This window comes from Hyla sarda, chromosome 6 (genome assembly GCF_029499605.1).
Source record: "Hyla sarda isolate aHylSar1 chromosome 6, aHylSar1.hap1, whole genome shotgun sequence".
NCBI classification, from domain to species: domain Eukaryota; kingdom Metazoa; phylum Chordata; class Amphibia; order Anura; family Hylidae; genus Hyla; species Hyla sarda.
Genome location: NC_079194.1, coordinates 154,285,794 through 154,309,557, shown reverse-complemented (window position 1 = coordinate 154,309,557; position 23,764 = coordinate 154,285,794). Strand labels below are relative to the sequence as shown.

At 40.5% G+C, this 23,764-nt stretch overlaps 1 protein-coding gene across 1 annotated transcript in view; it reads left to right on the top strand.

Moving 5' to 3' along the window:
• The window catches only part of FA2H (fatty acid 2-hydroxylase), a 112,241-nt gene that overhangs the window by 73,037 nt on the left and 15,440 nt on the right, over window positions 1-23,764 (top strand). The window contains exons 2-3 of the mRNA XM_056525602.1: window positions 8,757-8,843; window positions 18,222-18,364. Of these exons, the coding sequence (XP_056381577.1) occupies window positions 8,757-8,843; window positions 18,222-18,364 (230 nt within the window). The remainder of the gene's footprint in view (window positions 1-8,756; window positions 8,844-18,221; window positions 18,365-23,764) is intronic.

Sequence of the window (23,764 nt, the reverse complement as noted above, 5' to 3'; positions counted from 1 at the left end):
GGCCGCCATGGTCACCACCCTTCTTGAAAAGTTTCCCCCCTCACATATACTAATGTGCCACAAACAGGAAGTTAATGTCACCAAACATTCACATTTTATTAAGGTGTATCCATATAAATGGCCCACCCTGTAGTTATCTGGAGGCTAAAATGGTAAAAAATGAAAAAAGGGGTTGTTAAATTTTTCTTCTCTGCAGTGGATGGTGACAGTGGGTATTGGTGTACTGTGGGATCTGTGATCAGAACCCAGGATAAGTATGTACTTTGCATTTGTTGATCTTTGTATTTTTTTTTATCAAGATGGTAGGCTGGATTTACATACAGTGCCTTGCAAAAGTATTGCCCCCCCCCCCCTTGACTTTTTTCATATTTTGGTGCCTCACAACCTGGAATAAACATGGATTGTTTGAGGATTTAGACAATTGATAATTTATTTACAGAACATACCCACAACTTTGAAGATGATTTTTGCTGGGCAGCCGTCTTTTGGCAGGTTTGCTGTTGTGCCATGTTCTTTCCATTTGGTTATGATATATTTGATGGTGCTCCTGGGGATATTTTTTTTTATAACATAGCCCTGACTGAACAATAGTTTTATTTATATATTTTCTCATCACACTTCACCAATTTAGACTGTTGTGTTCTGATCCATCACATGAAATTCAGATTAACAAAACATTGAACTTAATTCCTTAAGGACTTAGGGCATACCTGTACGCCTTGAGTCCGCTCCCATTCTATTACGCAGGGCCACAGCGTGATTGTATCGTCATTACGGGTCGGGCCTGTGGCTAATAGTGTCCGGCACTAATCGTGGTGCAGCGCGCTATTAACCCTTTAGACACGGCGTTCAAAGTTGATGGCCGCGTCTAAAGTGAAACTAAAATGTTGCCGGTTAGCTCAGTGGGCTGTTCGGGATTGCTGCGGCAAAATCAAGGCATCCCAAACATATGTAGGACACGAGGAGGGTCCCCTTCCTTCCTCCTCACTGTCCGATCGCCGAATGACTGCTCAGTGCCTGAGATCCAGGCATGAGCAGTCAAGCGGCATAATCATTGATCAATGGTTTCCTATGAGAAACCATTGATCAATGTAAAAGATCAGTGTGTGCAGTGTTATAGTCCCCTATGGGAGCTATAACATTGCAAAAAAAAAGTGAAAAAAAGTGAATAAAGATCATTTAACCCCTTCCCTAATAAAAGTTTGAATCACCCCCTTTTCCCATAAAAAAAAAAAAAAGTGTCAATAAAAATAAACATATGTGGTATCACCACGTGCGGAAATGTCTGAATTATAAAATTATATTGTTAATTAAACTGCATGGTCAATGGCGTAAGTGCCAAAAAAATCCAAAGTCGAAAATTGCGCATTTCTGGTCACTTTTTAGCCCCTTAAGGACCCGGGCTTTTTCCATTTTTTCATTTTCAATTTTTCCTCCTTAATGGGTACCTCTCATCAAATAAACTTTTGATATATTTTAGATTAATGAATGTTGAATAACTTTCCAATAGCATGTTAATGAAAAATATGCTTTTTTCTATTGTATTTTTCCCGATCAGTCCTGTCAGCAAGCATTTCTGACTCATGCTGGAGTCCTAAACACTCAGTGCTGCCAGCCTGCTTTGTTCACAGCCAAACAGGCTGTGAACAAAGCAGGCTGGCAGCTCTGAGTGTTCTCCTTTGTGAACAAAGCAGACTGGCAGCTCGTAGTGTTTAGGACTCCAGCATGAGTCTGAAATGCTTGCTGCCGGGACTGGTAGGGAGACCCCTAGTGGTCATTTATTCAAAGTGGAAAATTAAATAGAAAGAAGCATATTTTTTTATAACATGCAATTGTAAAGTTATTCTGCATACATTAATCTATAATATATCAAAAGTTTTTTTGATGAGAGGTACCTTTTAACTTTAAAAAATCATAACTCTTAAAAATTTTCACCTAAAATTCTATATGATGACTTATTTTTTGCGTCACTAATTCTACTTTGTAATGACATTAGTCATTTTACCCAAAAATCGACGGTGAAACGGGAAAAAAAATCAATGTGCGACAAAATTGATGAAAAAACACTATTTTGTAAGTTTTGGGGGCTTCAGTTTTTACGCAGTAAATTTTTCGGCAAAAATGATGCCTTATCTTTATTTTGTAGGTTCATACGGTTAAAATGATACCCTACTTGTATAGGTTTGATTTTGTATCACTTCAGAAAAAAATCATGAATACATGCAGGATAATATATATGTTTAAAATGGTCATCTTCTGACCCCTATAACTTTTTAATTTTTCTGTGTTCAGGGCGCTATGAGGGCTAATTTTTTGCGCCGTCATCTGAAATTTTTATCAGTACCATTTTTGTTCTGATCGAACTTTTTGATCACTTTTTATTCACTTTTTTGTGGTATAAAAAGTGATCAAAAATGCGCTATTTTGGACTTTGGAATTTTTTTGCGCGTACGCCATTGAACGAGCCGTTTAAAAAGCGGCATATTTTTATAATTCGGACATTTCCGCATGCGTCAATACCACATATGTTTATTTTTATTATTATTTACACTGTGTTTTTTTTTTTATTCTTGGAAATGCCGGGTGATTCAAACTTTTATTAGGGGAAGGGATAATTGAAAGGGGTTACACTTTTCTTATGCCATATTATAGCCCCCAGGGGGGGCTATAACATTTCATTAACTGATCTTTTACACTGATTGATCCATCTCCATAGGAATGGATCAATCAGTGTTTTCGGCGATTGAATGCTCAAGCCTGGATCTCAGGCTTGAAGCATTAATTCGGGGATCGGACAGCACAGGAGAAGGTAAGAGACCTCATCCTGTACTACAGCTTTTCGGGATGCCGCGATTATACCGTGTCGATCCCGAACAGCTCCCTGAGGTAACCGGTAAATTTCACTTTCGTTTTTTACACTGTGCGTTTACAAAGCCCCCCCATGGTGCCAGAACAGTGGACCCCCCCACATGTGACCCCATTTTGGAAACTACACCCCTCATGTAATGTAATAGGGAGTGCAGTGAGCATTTACGCCCGACAGGTGTATGACAGATTTTTGGAACTGTGGTCCGTGAAAATGAAAAATTTTATTTTTAATTTGCACAGCCCACTGTTCCAAAGATCTGTCAAACGCCAGTGGAGTGTAAATACTCACTGCACCCCTTAATACATTACATGAGGGGTGTAGTTTCCAAAATGGGGTCACATGTGGGGGGACCACTGTTCTGGCACCACGGGGGGCTTTGTAAACGCACATGGCCCCTGACTACCATTCCAAACGAATTTGCTTTCCAAAAGCTCAATGGTGCTCCTTCTCTTCTGAGTATTGTAGTGCGCCAGCAGAGCATTTTACGTCCTATCATGGGGTATTTCCATACTCAGAAGAGATGGGATTACAAATTTTGGAGGGCATTTTCTCCCATTACCTTTTGTAAAAATGGTAAATTTTGGGAAAAAACTGGACTTTAGTGAAATTTTTTTTTTTTCATTTACACATCCGATTTTAACGAAAAGTCGTCAAACAAGATGTGAGGTATTAAGGCTTACTGGACCCCTTGTTACGTGCCTTGAGGGGTGTAGTTTCCAAAATGGTATGTCATGTGGGGGGTTTTCTGCTGTTCTGGCACCATAGGGGCTTCCTAAATGTGACATGCCCCCCAAAAACCATTTCTGCAAAATTCACTCTCCAAAATCCCATTGTCGCTCCTTCCCTTCTGAGCCCTCTACTGCGCCCACCGAACACTTGACATACACATATGAGGTATTTCCTTAATCGAGAGAAATTGGGTTAAAAATTTTGGGGGGCTTTTCTCCTATTACCGATTAAAAAACTGGGTCTACAAGAACATGCGAGAATTTCGAATTTTCTCCTTCACTTTGCTGCTATTCCTGTGAAACACCTAAACGGTTAACAAACTTACTGAATGTCATTTTGGATACATTGAGGGGTGCAGTTTTTATAATGGGTCATTTGTGGGGTATTTCTAATTTGAAGGCCCATCAAATCCACTTCAAAACTGAAATGGTCCCTGAAAAATTCTGATTTTGAAAATGTTGTGAAAAATTGGAAAATTGGAAAGCCCTCTGATGTCTTTTAAAAGTAAAAACATGTCAACTTTATGATGCAAACATAAAGTAGACATGTTGCATATGTGAATCAATATATAATTTATTTGGAATGTCTATTTTCCTTACAAGCAGAGAGCTTAAAAGTTAGAAAAATGCAAAATGTTCTATTTTTTCATCAAACTTTTGAATTTTTCACCAAGAATTGATGTAAGTATCGACAAAAATTTAGAATATGTAGAAAAATTAGAATATGTCATGAAAAAACAATCTCGGAATCAAATTTATAAGTAAAAGCATCCCAGAGTTATTAATGCTTAAAGTGACAGTGGTCAGATTTGCAAAAAATGCTCCCGTCCTTAGGGTCATAATGGGCTCCGTCCCCAAGGGGTTAAGGGGTTAAAGGGGTACTCCGGTGGAAAACTTTTTTTTTTTTTAACCTAAAAATCCATATTATGGCTTATTTTTTGTGTCGCCAATTCTACTTTGCAGTGACATTAGTCATTTTACCCAAAAATTCATGGCGAAACGGAAAAAAAAATCATTGTGCGACAAAATCGAAGAAAAACATTTTGTAACTTTTGGGGGCCTCCGTTTCTACGCAGTGCATATTTCGGTAAAAATGACACCTTATTATTCTGTAGGTCCATACGGTTAAAATGATACCCTACTTATATAGGTTTGATTTTGTCGTACTTCTGGAAAAAATCATAACTACATGCAGGAAAATTTATACGTTTAAAAATATCATCTTCTGACCCCTATAACTTTTTTATTTTTCCACGTACAAGGCGGTATGAGGGCTCATTTTTTGCGCCGTGATCTGAAGTTTTTATTGGTAGGATTTTTGTTTTGGTATAAAAAGTGACCAAAATACGCTTTTTTGGACTTTGGAATTTTTTTGCGCGTACGCCATTGACCATGCGGTTTAATTAATGATATATTTTTATAGTTCGGACATTTAGGCACGCGGCGATGCCACATATGTTTATTTTTATTTACACTGTTTTATTTTTTTTTATGGGAAAAGGGGGGTGATTCAAACTTTTATTAGGGAAGGGGTTAAATGACCTTTATTAACACTTTTTTTTTACTTTTTTTTTGCACTGTTATAGGTCCCATAGGGACCTATAACACTGCACACACTGATCTCCTATGCTGATCACTGGCGTGTATTAACACGCCTGTGATCCGTGTTATCGGCGATTGACTGCTCCTGCCTGGATCTCAGGCACGGAGCAGTCATTCGTCGATCAGACACCGAGGAGGCAGGTAAGGGCCCTCCCGGTGTCCTGTAAGCTCTTCGGGTCGCAGCAATTTCACAGCGGCGGTCCCAAACAGCCCGACTGACTAGCCGGGATACTTTCGCTTTAGAAGCGGCGGTCAGCTTTGACCGCCGCTTCTAAAGGGTTAATACCGCACATTGCCGCGATCGGCGATGTGTGGTATTAGCCGCGGGTCCCGGCCGTTGATGAGTGCCCGGACCGACGCGATGTGATGCGGGGTCGCAGCGCGACCCCGCATCATATTGCGGGAGCTGGCGCAGGACGTAAATATACGTCCTGTGTCGTTAAGGGGTTAAATCAACTGGTGCCAGAAAGTTAAATTGATTTGTAAATTACTTCTGTTAAAAAGTCTTAATCCTTCCAGTACTTATTAGCGGCTGTATACTACAGAGGAAATTCTTTTCTTTTTGGATTTCTTTTCTGTCACGACCACAGTGCTCTCTGCTGACACCTCTGTCCATGTCAGGAACTGTCCAGAGCGGGATAAAATCCCCATAGAAAACATATGCTGCTCTGGACAGTTCCTAAAATTAACAGAGGTGTCAGCAGAGAGCACTGTGGTCGTGACAGGAAAGAAATCCAAAAAGAAAAGAATTTCCTCTGGCACCAGTTGATTTAAAAAAAATTAAAAAAAATTCCACCGGAGTACCCCTTTAACCCCTTAACGACGCAGGACGTATATTTACGTCCTGCGCCGGCTCCCGCGATATGAAGCGGGATCGCGCCGCGATCCCGCATCATATCGCGTGGGTCCCGGCGCTAATCAACGGCCGGGACCCGCGGCTAATACCACACATCGCCGATCGCGGCGATGTGCGGTATTAACCCTTTAGAAGCGGCGGTCAAAGCTGACCGCCGCTTCTAAAGTGAAAGTGAAAGTGACCCGGCTGCTCAGTCGGGCTGTTCGGGACCGCCGCGGTGAAATCGCGGCGTCCCAAACAGCTGATCGGACACCGGGAGGGCTCTTACCTGCCTCCCCGGTGTCCGATCGACGAATGACTGCTCCGTGCCTGAGATCCAGGCAGGAGCAGTCAAGCGCCGATAATGCTGATCACAGGCGTGTTAATGCACGCCAGTGATCAGCATTAGAGATCAGTGTGTGCAGTGTTATAGGTCCCTATGGGACCTATAACACTGCAAAAAAAATGTTAAAAAAAAGTGTTAATAAAGGTCATTTAACCCCTTCCCTAATAAAAGTTTGAATCACCCCCCTTTTCCCATAAAAAAAATAAAACAGTGTAAAAAAAATAAAAAATAAACATATGTGGTATCGCCGCGTGCGTAAATGTCCGAACTATAAAAATATATCATTAATTAAGCCGTACGGTCAATGGCGTACGCGCAAAAAAATTCCAAAGTCCAAAAAAGCGTATTTTGGTCACTTTTTATATCATTAAAAAATGAATAAAAAGTGATCAAAAAGTCCGATCAAAACAAAAATCATACCGATAAAAACTTCAGATCACGGCGCAAAAAATGAGTCCTCACACCGCCCCGTACGTGGAAAAATAAAAAAGTTATAGGGGTCAGAAGATGACATTTTTAAACGTATAAATTTTCCTGCATGTAGTTATGATTTTTTCCAGAAGTGCGACAAAATCAAACCTATATAAGTAGGGTATCATTTTAACCGTATGGACCTACAGAATAATGATAAGGTGTAATTTTTACCGAAATATGCACTGCGTAGAAACGAAAGCCCCCAAAAGTTACAAAATGGCGTTTTTTTTTCGATTTTGTCGCACAATGATTTTTTTTTCCGTTTCGCCGTGCATTTTTGGGTAAAATGACTAATGTCACTGCAAAGTAGAATTGGCGACGCAAAAAATAAGCCATAATATGGATTTTTAGGTGGAAAATTGAAAGGGTTATGATTTTTAAAAGGTAAGGAGGAAAAAACGAAAGTGCAAAAACGGAAAAACCCTGAGTCCTTAAGGGGTTAAGGCTGTAATGTACAAAATATGAAAAAAGTCAAGGGGGGTAAATACTTTTGCAAGGCACTGTATGTCTGGCATCCGGCTCAGTGAACCCAGCCTAAGCCTGCTGCAACTGATGCCTAAAGTGCATCAGTTGTCATCTGTTCCTTTTTTAGAATCCAGCATCCATTAACACTGCATGCTGGACATGGGAACGAAGGAAGATATGTTTCCCTGTCGTGTACCCATGCAGGGTGTTCCACCAACTTGAGATGCTGGATGAATGTGACCCATCGCATTCAAATGAATAGGATCAGTTCTACCATCACTTTTCCTCCTGTGCTTATTCTACAACGCCAGAGCGAAACAACATCGGATGATGCATATGTGTGAAGGGAGCCTTAAAATTGGTTTCTAAGTTTTAACCCAAAGGAGATTTATCACAACTCGTGCAGAGAGACAGTGGAAAAGTTGTCCATAGCAACCAATCAGATTTCAGCTTTCCTTTCAAAATTAAAGGGGTATTCCAGGGAAATTTTTTTTTATATATCAACTGGCTCCAGAAAGTTAAACAGATTTCTAAATTACTTCTATTAAAAAATCTTTATCCTTTCAATAATTATCAGCTGCTGAATTTGAGTTTTTGTTTTCTGTCTGGCAACAGTGCTCTCTGCTGACATCTCTGCTTGTCTCGGGAACTGCACAGAGCAGAAGAGGTTTGCTATGGGTATTTGCTTCTAAACTGGGCAGTTCCCGAGACGTGTCATCAGAGAGCACTTAGATAGAAAAGAACAACTCAACTTCATCAGCTCATAAGTACTGAAAGGATTAAGATTTTATAATAGAAGTAATTTACAAATCTGTTTAATTTTCTGGAGCCAGTTGATATACAGTACAGACCAAGGTTGGGACACACCTTCTCATTCAGAGTTTTCTTTATTTTTATGACTATGAAAATTGTAGATTCACACTGAAGGCATCAAAACTATGAATTAACACATGTGGAATTATAGACATAACAAAAAAGTGTGAAACAACTGAAAATATGTCATATTCTAGTTTCTTCAGCAGAATGCTGTACGTGTGAATAGACTCTAAATAAAAACAGTGTTTTATTTGTTTTCAATTTTTCTTTTAGTTTTAAACAGATTAATAAATAAACATAAAAACAAAAGCCCAACTCAGGGGCAGCAGAGCATTGCAAGAGCAATGAGTACAATCTTAGCAAAAATAGAAAAAAGGGAGTAAAACAAAATCCACACTGGCACTAAAGGGAACCCAAAGGGAGAAAAACTGTGTTTTATATGTTGATATTGATGAAAAATAATTTAGCAAAAACTCAGTGTGTGAACTTGGCTCAAACCTTTGTTATAATGCAGACTTCCTTCAGTGTATGTGGAGCTGCTTGGTGACTCACATATATTATACACTGACACCTCTATATTAATTCTTTAATGACGTAATCCTTTTCTTTGTTATCTTACAGCACTTAAGAGAGCGAGGGAATCACTACACAAAGAAGTCTCCTCACTATTCAGATGGAATTCAGTTTAAAACTTTTAACCCAGAAAAGGTGAGAAATCCTGTATATATGTTCATTTCTGAGGAGCAGGAATCTAATTGGTTGCTGCTTCGTTGTCTTCTTTGAGCTACATCTATTTATTTCCTTTTGGGCCTCTGTCCTTTCTTTGAAATAAATGAAGAAATAATGTAAAATATGTCATTTGGAATCTCAAGGCTGTAAATCAATTGTCAGACAGCTCTGACCAATTGAATTTGGGAACTATCGCCAGATCATGGAAATTTGCAAATGACTTTTATGCATCCGGTTTTCTTTATTTTCATTATTTGTAAACAATAGTGCCGCACTGTAGGTTAAAGTAATGTTCAAGGAGGATAGAGTTCTGCTGGAAAAGCTTTGGGGAATCTTGTGTTTTCCTTGGAAATTGAACTACCCTTTTTGTCTCTGCATATTCCACATATGCTTCTGCTTCACTCCTGCTGGCAGTACTTCAAATATAGTTTTTATAAAAAAAATTCCTAATAATTATTTATATTTATTTATATTTATATGTTATTTACATTTTGTTTCCACCTCATGTTATGGTTGATCCCTAATGTGATGATTCTGCCTGCAAATTAAAACATAAAGGAAAACTGTCAGCTTGTTCTCCCCGCACTTACCAGCAGTACTGGCTGGTATTGTGGGGGACGCTGATCAGTTTGATGCCTATCATGCGTGGCTCCGCCGTGCCGTTTGCCCGTTATCATCTTTCTTCTCGATATGCAAATTTCTCTGCTAACTGGCATGGACGGGGTTATTGCCTTCATCTGACACTGTGACGTAACCGCCGTCCAGCCCGCAGCACCGCCCGGCTTATGAATATTCATGTTCTCCCTCATCATCTCCCTCTCCTCCCCGCTAATTTCAGGATTCCACTGCGCATGTACTGGCTTCCTGTCTACACCCGGTAGCTGCTTCATTCCAGCGTACAACGTACAATACTATACAGTTTTGTGTTTTATTTATGGGCAATGTAATAACAGATTATTAAATGAAGGCAGGCATGAACCAGCCTACACCCTTACTGAAGCTCAGCTCCGCTGGAATGAAGACGCGCTGAAGCGGCTTACGGGTGTAGACAGGAAGCCAGCACATGCACAGTGAAGTCCCGAAATCAGCAGGGAGGAGAGGAAGATGATGAGGGAGAACATTAATATTCATAAGCCGGGTGGTGCTGCGGGCTGGGCGGTGGTTACGTCACAGTGCCAGATGAAGGCAGTAACCCCACCCGTTCCAGTTAGCAGCTTATTTGCATATCAAGAAGAAGAAAGATAACGGGCAAATGGCGGCGGCAGATCCGGGCATGGTAGGCATCAAACTGATCAGCGTCCCCCGCACTACCAGCCAGTACCGCTGGTTAGTGCGGGGGAGCAAGCTGACAGTTTTCCTTTGATTATTGCGACCCCCAATACTCAGTGCCTCCTGAACTGTTTAGAGACATAGATATAGTAGGCACAATGAGACACTTTATTTTTTTTATTTTTATAGTTGGCCTTGCTGGTTTAGAAAACCCAATTCTGACTTATTAATTAGGTCACTTGTTTAGGGCCCTCATCAATAACCAGGAACAGAGTATAGCTACAAAAAGCATATATTTTTTTCTGAAGGGCCTTGCCCATTCATACGGTAAAGAAATACTAAATGCCCCAAAAAATTAATTATATCCCTGCACTTGCTCTATTAACGAACATCCTTTGAATCTATTTTTATTGCATTTTATCACTTTCATGGTGATAAAAAGAAAAACCTGAAACTTTGAAGCATTTTCCTCTGCGGCTTGCATGTATCCCAGTGCTCTGCAAGCTACTTCCTGCTGTTCACTGTCAATTCTATCAGACAGGCACAATAATGGTTGGTCTCTAGTGATTCTTGTCTTCTCTTGAATGTTCATCTAAGCTGAATTCTGATCAAATCAAAGTTGGTCACAAAATATATGTTGGTCACAGATAAAAAGTTTTTTTGTGCATTAAATATATTCAAATGGGCACTGTCATTAAAATAATTTTTTTATGCATGTGATACAGCAGGTAAAATTAAATAAGATTTGTAATTTACTCCCTGTAAAAAAAAGTATTTTAATTTCACTTTCATGGCCTTATAAATCTGGCCACTATGGGTCTCCCTTTTGAGCCAGAGCACATTCCGTCTGCTCAAAAGCACAGGCTTTGGTCTCTTGCTGGACTAGCAAGAGACCAAACTCAGGAAGTGCGGTCTGACCATAGGCAGTGCATAGCACTCACTCTCTGTCTGTGTATGAAACAGGGAGAGCGAGTGCTATTCACTGCCTATGGCCAGACTGCACTTTCTGAGTTTGGTCTCGTGCCTGGAGACCAAAGTCTGGGCTTTTAAGCAGACGGAATGTGGTCTGGACCAGAAGGGAGACCTCTAGTGGCCAGATTTATAAGGCCATGAAAGTGACATTAAAAGAAATTTTTTTACAGGGAGTAAATTGAAAATCTTATTTATTTTACCTGCTGTATCATATGCAAAAAAATAATTTCAATGACTGTGCCCATTTAATCCAATTTATTCTGTTTTATTAAAAGCTAAGAAGTGTATAAAGAACTCTTCTTCTTTAACCATGCCCCTTCCTCCGCTTGTCCTGTGTGTGACTGTAAGACAACATACTGCAGCAGCACCTTTGCCCTGTAGGACACAAAGATTATGCCACACCCCTTAGCCATAACCCAACCAATAATGAAAAGGATCAGCGGAAGATAAACCCCTTTGTTCTCCTGAAACATACAATCAATGGCCCTTATTTACTAAGAGTGGAGTGTAGGTTTCTTTGTGGGTTTTATTTCCCTACAATTTATTTTCCACAGTATTTACTAAGGTTTCCCTACATTTTGCCCTCTTCCCTACACTTTTCTTTTTTTTTTTTTTTTACACATGTTCTGATCTGTCTGGTTTTCCTCAGCTCAAATCCACCACATTTTATGTGGAAACCTTAGTAAAAATTTTGGGTTTTTGTGAAAATGTCAGGAATACGTCCCTTTTTTATGACCAAGTCCCCTTTTCCTGGCGGTCACGCCCTTTTTCGGGTTTTCTTAGCAAAATGGAGAGTTAGTCGGGGTTTTTTCAATTCTGGCACAAAATCTGGTGCAGACAGAATTTCTGGCGCACAACCAGACAAAACATGTCGGGTTTGCAATAGTAAATGAGGGCAAATGGGGGAAAATTTTATTACATTTTACTTTTAACCTTAATTTCTACATTTAGTGTTCTTTTTGAAGCCTGCTTGTAGACATGCTGTTATTTGAGTTGTTGTACATGCAAGCATAGTTGTTGCGTGGAGGAAAGACTTTGCTCTAGACAGAAAGTCAGATGTGATCTTTGGAAAATATAAAATTAAATACCTTTTTATTGGTGCAAGCAAACGCATTGTTCCTTCCTCAAGAGCTGATACAAAGACTTATCTGCTGATAATGGTGAAGATTAACTCCAGTTGTACTGAGCAGATGGTTTTTGCAGAGTCTAAGGGTCATATAGCATGATAAGATAGAAGGACTCTTCTCGATTACATATATTTGCAGCACTAAGAATAAAAAAGGCTTGAAATTATTTAAAGCACAGGATCAATAGACATGTCAATAGTATGCCACACACTTACAGTCCTTAGCATGTTATCTATGAGGCCATAATGGTTGTCTGAGGGGTGTGCACTTGGGTGTGCAAATTATCAATATCTACTGTTGGCAACTCTCTTTTTAATTGCTCATCAATGTCATCCCAGATGTCCTTGATGGGAAACAAGTCCGAAGAAGCTGCAGACCATGGTAGCATGTTTAGGCCACGACAGCTGCTTACGGTAGCATAAGCACCATGCAGCTTATTGATAAACAGGTCCTGGAACACTTAATATATCTGGTCATAGAACCAGTAGTAAAGGCCTTTTCTCTGAAGTGCTGAGCTGTTAGTATACCTGGAATAAAGACTAGAGGAGTTTGGCTACTTTAGATTATGCCACACCACACCATAGTGGCAGGAGTAGAAACGATGTGACTTTTGCTCCTGAAGGCTTGTTGGCATTGCCTATATGGTCTCCAGACCAATTTCAGCTTGTATTATGTACGGGGATAGACCTCCATTGCTGTCTTGCTTTGCACCATGATAGCTTTTGAGAGCAGTGATATAATGTCAGTAGAACACCTGTAGCTGGACATCTGGCTTATAGCCTAAGATCGTGCAAGCACCTTTTTTATGCTTTGACTTGACACTCTTAAATTTCCTAGTTTGGTGATTGATGTCCTTTCTTCTAATCTGAGAATCACACAATCCTACTATTCTGATTTGATCCAATTACTGAGGTTTCACTTGGCTAAAAAAATTCCTTTGATTTGACCTTAAAAGGGGTACTTTGTCCCTAGACATGTTATCCTCTATCCAAGGGATAGGGAATAACATGTCTTATTGCAGGGGTACAGTGCTGGGACCCCCGCGATCTCCGTGCCGAATGACGGGCAACCACCGCCGTCATACCCCCTCCATTCATATTTATAGGAGGGGGCATTATGGCTGTGTAATAGCGGTCACGTCCCCTCCCATAGGAGTAAAAGGAGGGGGATTGGTGCGACGTCATGAACACGGAAGTCCCTGGCTTCCATGTTCATGAACGCTGCAGCACCAGCCTGGGCATGTGAGAGGGGCTTCGATGGTTTAAAGGGGTACTCCGCCTCTAGACATGTTATTCCCCTAGCCTTTGGATATCATGTCTGATGATAATATGTCCAGGCGCTGGGACCCCCAATGATCAGGCATGTTATTCAAAGGATAGGGATAACATGTCTAGGGGGGGAGTACCCCTTTAAACCATCAAAGCCCCTCTTACATGCCATAGATTGGAGCTAGGTGCTTGAAAATGTGATCCTTTGCAGACCTCAGCAACACCTGCTATTCCCTTGATGGACAATACCTTATGCCTTTTTCCTCTTGGTCTTGTGTTGAAGAGTGTATATATAAAGAATAGAGTCACTGTAAGAGTGTTACAAAATTTTAGATGTAGCTATGGATCCTAGTAACTGAAGAAAATATGTTACCATTTGCAAAGTACAAGGTGTTGTATCATGCCATTACACAAAGCCTTAGAGGGCCAAGTCTTTGTTGGCTTCAAGAAGTTAGCACTGCAGAACACTCCACATTGCGCCCCATCACAGTACCCGCTTCTTTTACATGATTCACAATACATACAGTGCCTTGCAAAAGTATTCACCCCCCTTGACTTTTTTTGTATTTACGTACATTATTCTGAATTTTATGTGATGGATCAGAACACAATAGTCTATGTTGGTGAAGTGAAATGAGAAAAATCTATAAATAAAACTATTGTTTAGGAATAGAAAACAGAAAATTGGCCTGTTCATATGTATTCACACCCCCTTTGTTAGGAAGCCCATAAAAAGCTCTGATGCAACCAATGACTTTCCGAAGTCACATAATTAGTGAAATGATGTCCACCTGTGTGCAATCTAAGTGTCACATGATCTGTCATTACATATACACACACCTTTTTTGAAAGGTGCCAGAGGCTTCAACACCTAAGAATGAGGCATCAGTAAACAAACACTGCCATGAAGACCAAGGAACTCTCCAAACAAGTAAGGGACAATGTTGGTGAGAAGTGCAAGTCAGGGTTATGGTATGAAAAAAATATCCACATCTTTGATGATCCCCAGGAGCACCATCAAATCTATCATAACCAAATGGAAAGAACATGGTACAACAGCAAACCTGCCAAGATACAGCCGCCCACCAAAACTCATGGACCGGGCAAGGAGGGCATTAATCAGACAGTCAACACAGAGACCGAAGGTAGCCATGAGGAGCTGCAGAGTTCCACAGCAGAGACTGGAATATATGTACATAGGACGACAATAAGCTGTGCGCTCCATAGAGTTGGGCTTTATGGCAGAGTGGCCAGAAGAAAGCCATTACTTTTTGTTTTTAGTTGAAAGTAATGGCTGTGAGTTTGTGAAAAGGCATGTGGGAGACTCCCAAAATGTATGGAGGAAGGTGCTCTGGTCTGGAGACTAAAATTGAGCTTTTTGTCCATCAAAGAAAAAGCTATGTCTGGCGCAAACCCAACACATCACATCACCTAAAGAACACCATAACCACAGTTAAACATGGTGGTGGCAGCATCATGCTGTGGGAATGTTTTTCAGTAGCCGGGACTGGGAAACTGGTCAGAATTGAGGGAAAAATTGATGGTGCTAAATACAGGGATATTCTTGAGCAAAACCTGTACTACTCTGTGCATGATTTGAGGCTAAGGCTGGGTCCACACTACGTTTTGTCCCATACGGGAGCGCATACGGCAGGAGGGAGCTAAAAGCTCGCGCTCCCGTATGTAACCGTATGCGCTCCCGTATGTCATTCATTTCAGTGAGCCGACCGGAGTGAAACGTTCGGTCCGGTCGGCTCATTTTTGCGCCGTATGCGCTTTTACAACCGGACCTAAAACCGTGGTTGACCACGGTTTTAGGTCCGGTTGTAAAAGCGCATACGGCGCAAAAATGAGCCGACCGGACCGAACGTTTCACTCCGGTCGGCTCATTGAAATGAATGACATACGGGAGCGCATACGGTGACATACGGGAGCGCGAGCTTTTAGCTCCCTCCTGCCGTATGCGCTCCTGTATGGGACAAAACGTAGTGTGGACCCAGCCTAAGTGAGGTTCACCTTCCAGCATGACAATGGCCTCAAACACACTGCTAAAGCAACACTTGAGTGGTTTAAGGGGAAACATGTAAATGTATTGGAATGGCCTAGTCAAAGCCCAGATCTAAATCCAATAGAAAATCTGTGGTCAGACTTAAAGATTGTTGTTCACAAGCGCAAACCATCACACTTGAAGGAGCAGTTTTGCAAAAATCCCAGTGGTAAGATGTGGCAAGCTCATAGAGACTTATCCAAAGTGACTTGGAGCTGTGATCGCAGCAAAAGGTGGCTCTACAAGTATTGACTTTAGGGGGGGTAAATAGTTATGCACATTGGCTTTTTCTGTTATTTTGTCCTATTTGTTGTTTGCTTCACAGTAAATAAATAAATAAATTAAAACATCTTCAAAGTTGTGGGTATGTTGTGTAAATTTAATTATCTAAATCCTCAAACAATCCATGTTAATTCCATGTTGTGAGGCACCAAAATACGAAAAAAAAGTCAAGGGGTGAATACTTTTGCAAGGCACTGTAAGTTAGTGGGGGTGGTAATTCCTGGTGAAACTATCAAAAACTGTCTAAGGGTGCATTCACACATATTTGAAAAGGGCCTGTGGCCTCCCCAGACCCTCTACACTTAGAGTGTCCTGAGTCTAGAGTTGTTTTTATTTGATGAATTCACCCCCCATTCCAGAGATATAAGGGACTTTGTTTCCACATCTGACACGACTGTATGATCTTAGGCACCAGGATGATATGAGAGATATGATTTGTAATGTAAGGGTCCTGGTAGTGCGGATCTCACACTTTGTACATGACAGTGCACAGTTCCTGCTCTACACTCTGCCAGGACCTGCAGCTTCTACACTACAAACCTGTTTGTTTTTTTTGTTTTTTATTTTTTTTTTATTTTTTTTAGCATGGGAGTGTGAGCCGCGATCTAGTGCTGCATTAGGAGTGAAGCAACATGGGGTAGTTGTACCTGCACAATAATTTTTTCTGCTGGGCACAGCATGCCCCTTATGTAAATCCCAGCCCCTCACTGCAGCATCAGCACACAGTTGTGTAATGAAGAGTATGTCCATCTGACTGATTTACTGACAGTCAGATGGGGTAAAAAAAAAAAAACCTTATGTAGGGTGAATTCATAAAGAGGCACCCTAAGCTTTTAGGGAGGTACTAAAAAGTCAGCTTACAGGCTCTCTTTAACCCTTTCCCGACCCTTGACAGATCGGTACATCATGGTTTGAGTGAAGGGCGTATGGTGCGGACCCGTGTGTTAAGTCTGCGTCATGACCAGCAGATGCCCACTGCTAATAGTAAAAGTACTCTGATGTCCGTCATTTAAATGGCTAAAGGCTACTATCTATGCAGATCACGGCATTCAAACATTAAATGCTGGTAATCCCTGGTGTTTTGTGGACCCATCGGCACCTCCACAATGTAATTGCGAGATGCTGATTGGTTGCTGGGAAAGCCTGGAGCCTTACCTCTGTTTCCGGGTCTTCTTTGGCTTTATGGTTGTTAGAATGAAGTTAGCATGTCAGTTTTACCATATTGTGAACGCCCAAAAAATTATATAAAATTTTTATGGCATTGTTATACATTTTATGATAACGTGTGCCAGGTCATGAAGGGGTTAAAGGGAATCTAACAAGCTGTTCACCTGCACTATACTCAATACACTGGGTTATATTGTGGATGAACAGCATCAAAATGAGGGGTCACTTACATAAATTGCTTCAGTGGATTAAAAGTTTTGCCTCCCGGGCATGTGAGCACTCTGCTCTTGTTGCAAAACACAGGCAACCGTAGACTCTCACCTCGCTAGGCTGGAAGAGTGAAGAAATCAGAATATTCATCAGATGGGCAGGCAAAGCTCTCAGCAAGCCAGCACCCATCCTCCACTGCGTACAGAAGAGAACTTTTAATCCACTGAATTTATATAAGTGATCCCGTGTTTTAATGCTGTTCCCCGGCACTATAACCCAGTGTATTTATTTATAGTCCATATTCTGAAATCTACAGCAGATTATGTGTGAACGTACCCTAAAACAAAAACCATAGCCCATAGCAACCATTGTAAAATTGGATTCTACTGTTGTTAAATGAAAGCTGTGATATGATTGGTTGGTGTGGGAAACTGTTTTACTCTTTCTTTGTATCCTGCCACCTGCTGTTCATTGATTTCCTGGCCTATGAGTTGAGACCACAATTGCCGAGTTGTCTTATTATGTGTTTATTCACAGTTTTATTTCAGGCCTTGCTAAAACTAAAAATACATGTTTGGTTTACAGCAGTTTTATAGTTTTTTTAATGACACAATATTTTTTAAGCTGACAGAAAACATTTCTATTTACAATGGATGGGCGGTTCCTAGCTTTAGTCCTGTGAAGTTGTTAACATCTGTCACTTTGCTAACAGCCATAAGACAGCAGGAAATGAATGACAGTATGTGCCTGTAATTGTATCCGTCGTGGATACAAATGAGTACACTGAAACTTGGCAACAACACAAAGGACAATGGGTTGGTCACTGACACGAGGTAATTGTCATGGGAAGGATTCTTACAGTTTACTGGGTGATAAGTTTGTGGGCTTAGTGTTACAATGCAGCAGACGGGCGCAACCCTATCTTTTCTGTCAAGTATAGGTTTCTCTAAGGCATTAAACACGTGCTAATTTGTGTATGTAAAATGACCTATAATTATCATTTTGTCTATCCTAGGACTTGGTAGACTGGCAAAAACCTCTGCTCTGGCAGGTTGGTCACTTGCGGGAAAAATATGATGAATGGGTTCATCAGCCGGTAGATAGACCCATCCGACTTTTCCAATCAGACCTTGTGGAATGGTGTTCAAAGACAGCATGGTAAGGTTACAGGTTGCGTTTACATGTGTTATGTGTTCCAAAAAATAAATTAGAAAATGGGACTATATTTATCTAAAATCAATATATAGGCTTTATTTACTGATAAAATGAGAAGTCCCACCAAGGTAAAGACAGGGTATAATGCTATAAAGTAAACATTGTACCTGTGAAAAATACTGATAAACAGCCACTCACACATGAGGGACAGCTGCTTAGCATTAACCCCTTAAGGACCAAGCCCATTTTCACCATAAAAGGTATTCCAAGCCTAAACTTTTTTATATATCAACTGGCTCCGGAAAGTTAAACAGATTTGTAAATTACTTCTATTAAAAAATCTTAATCCTTCCAATAGTTATTAGCTTCTGAAGTTGAGTTGTTGTTTTCTGTCTAACTGCTCTCTGATGACTCATGTCCCGGGAGCTGTGCAGTTCCTATGGGGATATTCTCCCATCATGCACAGCTCCCGGGACGTGACATCATCATTGAGCAGTTAGACAAAAAACTTCAGAAGCTAATAACTATTGGAAGGATTAAGATTTTTTTAATAGAAGTAATTTACAAATCTGTTTAACTTTCCGGAGCCAGTTGAAATATATATAAAAAAGGTTTTGCCTGGAATACCTCTTTAAGGACCAGGCCAATTTTATTTTTGCATTTTTGTTTTTTCCTCCTCGACTAAAATACATAACTCTTTTATATTTCCATCTACAGACCCATTTAAGGGCTTGTTTTTTGCGTGATCAATTGTAAGGAAACCTCTCATTTTACCATAAAATGTACGGCGAACCCCCCAAAATTTTTTTTTTAGGGAGGAAATTTAAATGAAAACCACAATTTTGCACATTTTGGAGGGTTTCGTTTTCACACTATACACTTTACAGTAAAAATGACATGTGTTCTTTATTCTGTGGGTCAATACAATTAAAATGATACCCATGGCTAGATACTTTTCTATTTTTGTACCGCTTAAAAAAAATCTAAAATTTTTTGTACAAAATCAGTAATCTAAAATCGCCCTAATTTGACCACATATAACTTTTTCATTTTTCTGTATATAGGGTGGTATGAGGGCCCATTGTTTGCGCCGTCATCTGTACTTTTTATTGATACACCATTTGCATATATAAAACTTTTAGATAATTTTTTATAAATTTTTTGGGAATAAAATGTGACAAAAAAAGCTTAATTTTTTTACTTTTTTTTTTTTTTTACGTTTACGCCGTTCACCATACGGGATCATTAACATAATATTTTGATGGTTCAGACATTTATGCACGCGGCGATGCCAAATATGTTTATTTAAAAAAAAATTACGCTTTTTGGGGATAAGATGGGAAAAAACTGATAATTTTCATTTTATTGGGGGAGGGGATTTTTAACTTTTTTTTTTACTTTTTATTTTTAAATTTTCCAAATTTTTTTTTACACTTTTTATGTCCCTCATTTGATTGCTAATACTGTTCAGTGCTATGCATAGGGCACAGCACTGCTCAGTATTATCGTCTATCTTCTGCTCTGGTCTGCTCAATCTCAGACCAGAGCAGGAGACGCCGGGAAACGGACGGAGGCAGGTGAGGGGGCCTCCGTCCGCCATTACAGATGATCGGATCACCGCGGCAGCGCTGCAGGCGATCCGATCATCTGTTTTAACATGCGCATTGCCGCAGATGCCGTGATCTGTACTGATCACGGCATCTGAGGGGTTAATGGTAGACATCCACACGATTGCGGATGTCGGCCATTACCGGCGGATCCCCGGCTGCTGATAGCACCTGGAACCTGCTGTGTATGATGCGAGCACCACTCCGATGCTTGCGGTCATACACAGGACGTAAATGTACCTCCTGGTGCGCGAAGTACTGCCAAACCAGGACGTACATTTACATCTGTGGTCATTAAGGGGTTAAAAGGTAATGGGTCTCATTTACTAAGCTGAAACCGACCAGTTTTTGTCTGGTTATTTTGTCGCAGAGTGTCTGAGACATGTGTGCGCCTGGAAAATCCGACAAACCCGACATTGCACTGTGAAAAGCTGAAAGGGGGCGTGGTCTGTCCTAATGGGGTGTGGTTTCACAAACAGACCGATTTACTATTGAATTCACAGAAAATCCTGTGGATAAATGGCTGGAAATATCCACCTAGAAAAGCTGCTCAGAAAATGTTCCCAATAGTAAATAGAGAGGAATCCTACAAGTCTGAAACATTTCCCACTAGTAAAAACCCGACACTCTTAGTAAATGAGGCCCAATGTGTCCTCAGAACATGACTGTGTTTAAATCAAGTTGTTGTTTTTTCTTAAATATATTTTAATAACTTTTGGTGGTAATTGTTTTCGAATATTCCAATCTATATAATAAAGCAATCATAAAATCTTGCCATTTTCATTCTTAAATGTAGAATGCATTACTCTGAGCCTGTGAACGATGCAAAGTATTCTCTATAAGTTATAGCAATATCCCTTTAGGGTATATCCTATACTTCATAAATCAATACAGACCACACACCAATTTAACCCAAAATGATACTAATGAAAAAACATTAGCTCATCTCATTAAAAGTCCACACACCGCTTTGTAGACAAAAAAAAAATAAATGTTTTTGAAACCCAAAATAGTGATGCAAAAGAAATATGAAAAAGGAAAAAAAACAAACAACAAAAACAGTAAAAGGTGCTATGGGCTAGAACACCTCCTCACTCCCCCTCCCATCCCTTTTCCTTAATTTACTGTCAGCTGGAACCTGAGCCCTAAGGCTAAGTCTCCACTCGTTTTTTTTTTTTTTTGCTTTTTTTGCAAAACGCAAAGAAAAGCGCCAATTCTGCCGCATGGCGTTTTTTTGGTCAGAAAACGCTGCGGCCAGATGTTAGCTGTAAGTCAATGAGAAATCGCAAATTTTCAAATTCCACTTTGCGTTTTTTCATTTTGGCTTTTTTTTTTATCCTTTTGGCTTTTTTTCACTTTTTCTGCGTTTTTTTCCGCTCTTTGGCGTTTTGAAAAAAACGCTGTAGTTCCCTTAAACCGGCGTTTTTGGTCAAAATCGTGGTGTTTTGCTCCAATAGAAGTCTATGGGAGTGAGAAAATGCCAAGAAAAACGCTATGTGGATTTTAACTTTGGCGTTTTTGCAGGCGGTTTTTAATCTTTTTTGGATTTTAGCGATCCAAAAAAGTGATGTAGATAGCTGTTTTTAATAAAATTTCGTAGGGTACCATTAACATTTCTTTGTCAAAAATATACAGTAGTGAAGGAAAAAATTGTATCTAACGAAATGTATATTATTGAAAAAAAACTATTACTTTTTAAACAGGGATCAATTTATGTGTGCGGGGAAATACAAATGTAGCCGACAATTATAAAAATGTATTGTGTGTGTGTTTTTCACTTTTTTGCTTTATTTAAAAAAATTCTTTTTAGTTAGCACTACTACTCCCAGCATGGAACACACTGTTCCATGATGGGAGTAGTACTACCTGTACTAATAGACAGATCGCCCGCTGCGATCTTTCCATATAATATATAGATGCGGCGGCCGCTCTTCTATGGTCCCCTGCCCTGACGTATATTTACACTTATTCATATTTCCCACAGGGCTGTGATTGGCCAGATGGTTCCAGCCAATCACAGCTCTCTGTGAGAAATAGGAACATGTGTATATATACGGCCGTGCAGGGGACCATAGGAGAGCGGCCGCTTCTATACATTATACAGGAGGATCACAGCGGCTGTCAGAAGTGATTCCCGCTGTGATCTTTCCATAACTGCAGGTAATACTACTCCCAACATGGAGCACACTCTGCCTCATGCTGGGAGCTGTAGTACCTGCATTAATGGACAGATCGCAGCGGGTGTCAGAAGTTACACTTGCTGCGATCTGTCTATTAATACAGGTACTACAGCTCCCAGCATGGAGCAGAGTGTGCTCCATGTTGGGAGTAGTAGTGCCTGCTTAAGGACACCTCACAGTGGATGTCACTACTGACACCCTCTGTGATCGTCCTGTCTATGGCAGAGATGGAGCGACTGTATACATCGCTCACATCCCTGCTCTGCACTATACTCCGGGCCGGCCACTCATTCATTCATCTTTTCCTCAGAGCTGTGATTGGCTGCAACCATCCGGCCAATCACAGCACTGGGTGGGAAATATGAATTTCTGTTGACATCAGTGGCTGGAGTATAGTGCAGAGAGGCGAGCGTTGTATAGACCCCTCGCTTCTCTGCTATATTATGGACGATATATGTCTATAGTACAGGTACTATCACTCCCAGCATGGAACACACACTTTATTAAAAAATAATAAAAATTGGGTTATAAAATATATACATTGCGTTTAATATAAAAAATTTCCATCACTGCTGCATCCTTTTTTTTTTCGGTACCCAAGAAATTTTGGGTACCAAAAAAAAACGCCAAGGTGCAATTTCCACACAAATGAAAAAAACGTCAGAAAACAACGCCAGAAAAAACGCATGATGACGTCACTTGCACTGGCGATTTTTCAGGCGTTTTTTAATCCCTAAGAAATGCAGTGCAAAAAACCAAGTGGAGACTTAGCCTAACAGTGAATTAAGCAGGGACAGGAGGGGGATCGAGGAGGCGTTTTAACCCTCATCACTTCAGAAACATAGGAACTCCTCTTTGACACTTGGCACTAGAGAATAAAAGCATTTTCTATGTTATTGAAACACAGACTAGAATATGAAAGGCGCCATGGGGGAGATGTATCAAAACCTGTGTAGAGAGAGTGGTGCAGTTGCCCAAATCAACCACCAATCAGATTGCTTCTTTCTTTTAAGTTAGTTATAAACATTTAAAACATGGCGTTAAAATAGTATTGCACTTAAACGGTGGGACAGTGGTGGGGGTTTATAGTCCAATGTATGTTATAGGATATGGAGGCTCGCAGTTACGAGCCCACTGAGTATACTTGTATGCACAGTAGCACTAAAGATCTATCCTCTAGACCCCGGCGGCACGGGGACAAGGTACAAGAGGAAAAATAGATCAAAGTCAGGCACTTAGTGCTTCTTACCGGCTCCGGTGAAAGCAGTCATATGCGCATTGCAGCGCGTAACGGTGATCCGGATTGATGCCTCTCAGCCCCAGCAGCACGGAGAAGGTGTAGGAGAGGTGAAGATGTCCGGTACAGATGGTTATTGCGTAGGTCGCTGAAAAAAGGTAATGTTAGTTTGTAGTGTATGGCAGTGCTGGAGGTCTTTGGTGAGGTCTTTGTCCCCCTGCCGTCGGGGTATAGAGGATAGATCTTTAGGGCTATTGCGCATACAAGTATACTCAGTGGGCTCGTAACTGCGAGCCTCCAGCGCTGCAAAAACTGTTTATTGGAATTATCCTATTACAAACATTGGACTATAAACCCCCACCATTGTCCCACCTTTTAA